This window comes from Tachysurus fulvidraco, chromosome 18, assembly GCF_022655615.1.
Source record: "Tachysurus fulvidraco isolate hzauxx_2018 chromosome 18, HZAU_PFXX_2.0, whole genome shotgun sequence".
Classification (NCBI taxonomy): domain Eukaryota; kingdom Metazoa; phylum Chordata; class Actinopteri; order Siluriformes; family Bagridae; genus Tachysurus; species Tachysurus fulvidraco.
The window spans coordinates 20,085,228-20,090,227 of record NC_062535.1 but is presented as its reverse complement, the minus strand read 5'-3'; the positions used below and the strand labels follow the sequence as shown (position 1 = coordinate 20,090,227).

The window sequence follows — 5,000 nt, the reverse complement described above, 5'->3', positions numbered from 1 at the left end:
GTGTCAGTAACACACAGGTGAGCATGTCAGTAACACACAGGTGACTGTGTCAGTAACACACAGGTGAGCGTGTCAGTAACACACAGGTGAGCGTGTCAGTAACACACGGGTGAGTGTGTCAGTAACACACGGGTGAGCGTGTCAGTAACACACAGGTGACTGTGTCAGTAACACACGGGTGACTGTGTCAGTAACACACAGGTGACTGTGTCAGTAACACACGGGTGAGCGTGTCAGTAACACAAAGGTGAGCGTGTCAGTAACACACAGGTGACTGTGTCAGTAACACACAGGTGACTGTGTCAGTAACACACAGGTGACTGTGTCAGTAACACACAGGTGAGTGTGTCAGTATTATTTCTGCGGTGAGCCGATTCCATACCGAATGACAGTGAAAGGTGGAGTCGTCACCCTGGCACACTTCAGAGAGCTGCTCACTAAGAAGGGAGCCTACAGGTGAGTGTGTCAGTAACACACAGGTGAGTGTGTCAGTAACACACAGGTGAGTGTGTCAGTAACACACAGGTGAGTGTGTCAGTAACACACAGGTGAGTGTGTCAGTAACACACAGGTGACTGTGTCAGTAACACACAGGTGACTGTGTCAGTAACACACAGGTGAGCGTGTCAGTAACACACGGGTGAGTGTGTCAGTAACACACGGGTGAGTGTGTCAGTAACACACGGGTGAGTGTGTCAGTAACACACGGGTGACTGTGTCAGTAACACACAGGTGACTGTGTCAGTAACACACAGGTGAGCGTGTCAGTAACACACAGGTGAGCGTGTCAGTAACACACAGGTGAGCGTGTCAGTAACACACAGGTGACTGTGTCAGTAACACACAGGTGAGCGTGTCAGTAACACACAGGTGACTGTGTCAGTAAAACACAGGTGAGTGTGTCAGTAACACACAGGTGAGTGTGTCAGTAACACACAGGTGACTGTGTCAGTAACACACAGGTGACTGTGTCAGTAACACACAGGTGACAGTGTCAGTAACACACAGGTGACTGTGTCAGTAACACACAGGTGAGCGTGTCAGTAACACATAGGTGAGCGTGTCAGTAACACACAGGTGACTGTGTCAGTAACACACAGGTGAGCGTGTCAGTAACACACAGGTGAGCGTGTCAGTAACACACAGGTGAGCGTGTCAGTAACACACAGGTGAGCGTGTCAGTAACACACAGGTGACTGTGTCAGTAACACACAGGTGACTGTGTCAGTAACACACAGGTGAGTGTGTCAGTAACACACAGGTGAGTGTGTCAGTAACACACAGGTGACTGTGTCAGTAACACACAGGTGACTGTGTCAGTAACACACAGGTGACTGTGTCAGTAACACACAGGTGACTGTGTCAGTAACACACAGGTGAGCGTGTCAGTAACACACAGGTGACTGTGTCAGTAACACACAGGTGAGCGTGTCAGTAACACACAGGTGAGTGTGTCAGTAACACACAGGTGACTGTGTCAGTAACACACAGGGTTGAGTGTGTCAGTAACACACAGGGTTGAGTGTGTCAGTAACACACAGGTGAGTGTGTCAGTAACACACAGGTTACTGTGTCAGTAAAACACGGGTGACTGTGTCAGTAACACACGGGTGACTGTGTCAGTAACACACGGGTGAGTGTGTCAGTAACACACGGGTGAGCGTGTCAGTAACACACAGGTGACTGTGTCAGTAACACACGGGTGACTGTGTCAGTAACACACAGGTGAGCATGTCAGTAACACACAGGTGACTGTGTCAGTAACACACAGGTGAGTGTGTCAGTAACACACAGGTGAGCGTGTCAGTAACACACGGGTGAGTGTGTCAGTAACACACGGGTGAGCGTGTCAGTAACACACAGGTGACTGTGTCAGTAACACACGGGTGACTGTGTCAGTAACACACAGGTGACTGTGTCAGTAACACACGGGTGAGCGTGTCAGTAACACAAAGGTGAGCGTGTCAGTAACACACAGGTGACTGTGTCAGTAACACACAGGTGACTGTGTCAGTAACACACAGGTGACTGTGTCAGTAACACACAGGTGAGTGTGTCAGTATTATTTCTGCGGTGAGCCGATTCCATACCGAATGACAGTGAAAGGTGGAGTCGTCACCCTGGCACACTTCAGAGAGCTGCTCACTAAGAAGGGAGCCTACAGGTGAGTGTGTCAGTAACACACAGGTGAGTGTGTCAGTAACACACAGGTGAGTGTGTCAGTAACACACAGGTGAGTGTGTCAGTAACACACAGGTGACTGTGTCAGTAACACACAGGTGACTGTGTCAGTAACACACAGGTGAGCGTGTCAGTAACACACAGGTGACTGTGTCAGTAACACACAGGTGACTGTGTCAGTAACACACAGGTGACTGTGTCAGTAACACACAGGTGACTGTGTCAGTAACACACAGGTGACTGTGTCAGTAACACACAGGTGAGCGTGTCAGTAACATACAGGTGACTGTGTCAGTAAAACACAGGTGAGTGTGTCAGTAACACACAGGTGAGTGTGTCAGTAACACACAGGTGACTGTGTCAGTAACACACAGGTGACTGTGTCAGTAACACACAGGTGACTGTGTCAGTAACACACAGGTGACTGTGTCAGTAACACACAGGTGAGCGTGTCAGTAACACACGGGTGAGCGTGTCAGTAACACACGGGTGAGTGTGTCAGTAACACACGGGTGAGTGTGTCAGTAACACACGGGTGACTGTGTCAGTAACACACAGGTGACTGTGTCAGTAACACACAGGTGAGCGTGTCAGTAACACACAGGTGAGCGTGTCAGTAACACACAGGTGAGCGTGTCAGTAACACACAGGTGAGCGTGTCAGTAACACACAGGTGACTGTGTCAGTAAAACACAGGTGAGCGTGTCAGTAACACACAGGTGAGTGTGTCAGTAACACACAGGTGACTGTGTCAGTAACACACAGGTGACTGTGTCAGTAACACACAGGTGACTGTGTCAGTAACACACAGGTGAGTGATGTAGTTTATTTGTGTGCAGGTTTTTCTTTAAGCGAGCGAGCGATGAGTTCGACTGTGGAGTTGTTTACGAGGAAGTGTGTGAAGATGACGTCATCTTGCCCCTGTTCGAGGGCAGAATCGTCGGGAAGGTGGAAAGAATCTACTGACCTGCTTAATTTAACAACTGTCTTTGTTTTAAATCTCTATATTTTCAATAATACATTGTAAACTCGCATCGTGTATTTTATCGTCTCAGAGAGTTTGAATTGTTTTACTATATTTTTGTACGTTTTTATTTAATATAATTAATGCTGGTCCTGATCTCTGAGCTTCCCCCAGATCGTCACTGAGTATTCGGGTTATGTTAATGAATAATGGTGTAATATATCATGTATTTAGTGTCTTTTAGAAGTGAATTCAATGCTTTAGTTTTAAGATTTTTACCTAAAAAGTGCCTTCAGTGTTCATTTGTCTCTGTAATAAACATTACTGTTATATTAATGTTCACCACTGAGTCCTTAATGTAACATTTATAACCTTCTGTCTTGTTGTTTTTATGTTAAACCTTTTAATAAAACTTGTTCATGATTGAAAGACTGATGATTCATGAAGAACAAGAACCAGAAAACTAGAAGATCTAAGTATTAAAAGTGAGAAAGTTCACAGAACTGTGAGAATAAAGGAGACTGTCAGGTGTGACGCATTAATGTGACGTCCCTCATGTCGGTCTTTTGTCACGCCGAAAAACTGACTATTTATCATATATTTAATGAGCCGCAGCGCCCAAAATGTATCACCGCTGTCTCTATGGAACCGGACAGGAACCAAACGCGTCGAGCCTGACACTTATCAGCCAATCAAAACAAGAGGCTTCACAACAGCCAATCAGAAAACAGCACTATTGTATCTGGGTAAGATTTAACGCAAACAACCAATGAAAAAAAAAAAGCAGATTCTGGAATTGTTCATCATCGTCCTCGTTCTCCCACAGAGAAAACCACTGGAGTCTAGGCCAGTGGTTCTCAGACTGGGGGCCCTGAGATGGTGCCAGGGGGCCCCCAGCTTTATGACATTTTATAAAATAATAAATTTATCACAAATTAAATCTCAGAAAAATAAGTCTACTACTTATATAAGTCCAAATATTAAGTTATTTTTAGACGTAATTAAAATGACACTCGTGACTGTCTTCAAAACTTCAGAGCCCTGGACATGGTGTTAGACCTGTAGAGTGTATTATACGTTATACGTCTTTCTAGCTAGATGGCGCCAGCAGTCATTTTAGTCGCCACTGCAGAGAAGAAGCAGAAGAAGAAGCGCCGCTATAGCAGGAGACCTGCCTCTTTGTCCCGCCTTCTTCGCTGTAATTGGCTCGCTCGTCTCCGGCGCTCTCCGTCTGTCCAATCAGACAAGAGGGAAAGGAAAACACGGTGTTGTGCGCTCGCGCGTGTTTGTGAGGTAAACTAGCGGCTAATCGTGAAGCTAATAGTTTTATTTTAATGTGACTTTATGTCCCTGTGATTAAAGATGGACGCGCTGGAGATGGTGTTAGACGAGGTGGCTTTAGAGGGACTGGACGGTATAACCGTGAGCTGTCTGTGGTTCAGACTGCAGAACAGACAGCCGTGTTTCCCCCTGACGTTAGACGCCATGACACAGCAGTATGTGTGGACATTTCTGGTGTCCTGTCACCATGAAGTGTCCTTTTACCTGCTGCCTCAGGACAGACCTGCCGTCACCTTATATGACCGGTCAGTGTCTCATTACTGTAACTACACTGTTTACTCAGGTGTGCTCATTAGGGCCTGGTGTTACACTGGTACTGGTTCTGTTAGTCACTAGTGTCCAAGTCACACACTATAGTCTATAAGACCTTGTGTACCATCTGTTTAAAGTGACTCACTAGTTCAAGTTAGTTGTGATATCATGATCGAGCTGGTGATTGGCTAATCTGTCATCATCTAGCTGGTGATTGGCTAATCTGTCATCATCTAGCTGGTGATTGGCTAATCTGTCATCA

At 46.2% G+C, this 5,000-nt stretch overlaps 2 protein-coding genes across 2 annotated transcripts in view; both read left to right on the top strand.

The window, feature by feature from the left end:
* The window catches only part of LOC113658465 (axin-1-like), a 15,733-nt gene extending 12,256 nt beyond the window's left edge, over positions 1-3,477 (top strand). The window contains exons 9-10 of the mRNA XM_047803073.1: positions 2,061-2,164; positions 3,021-3,477. Coding sequence (XP_047659029.1) covers positions 2,061-2,164; positions 3,021-3,147 — 231 coding nt within the window. The 3' untranslated portion in view covers positions 3,148-3,477. The remainder of the gene's footprint in view (positions 1-2,060; positions 2,165-3,020) is intronic.
* Positions 3,478-4,228: 751 nt separating this feature from the next.
* LOC113658457 (general transcription factor 3C polypeptide 1) overlaps positions 4,229-5,000 on the top strand; it is a 45,452-nt gene continuing 44,680 nt past the window's right edge. Inside the window, exons 1-2 of the mRNA XM_047803016.1 lie at positions 4,229-4,438; positions 4,508-4,731. Of these exons, the coding sequence (XP_047658972.1) occupies positions 4,244-4,438; positions 4,508-4,731 (419 nt within the window). The 5' untranslated portion in view covers positions 4,229-4,243. The remainder of the gene's footprint in view (positions 4,439-4,507; positions 4,732-5,000) is intronic.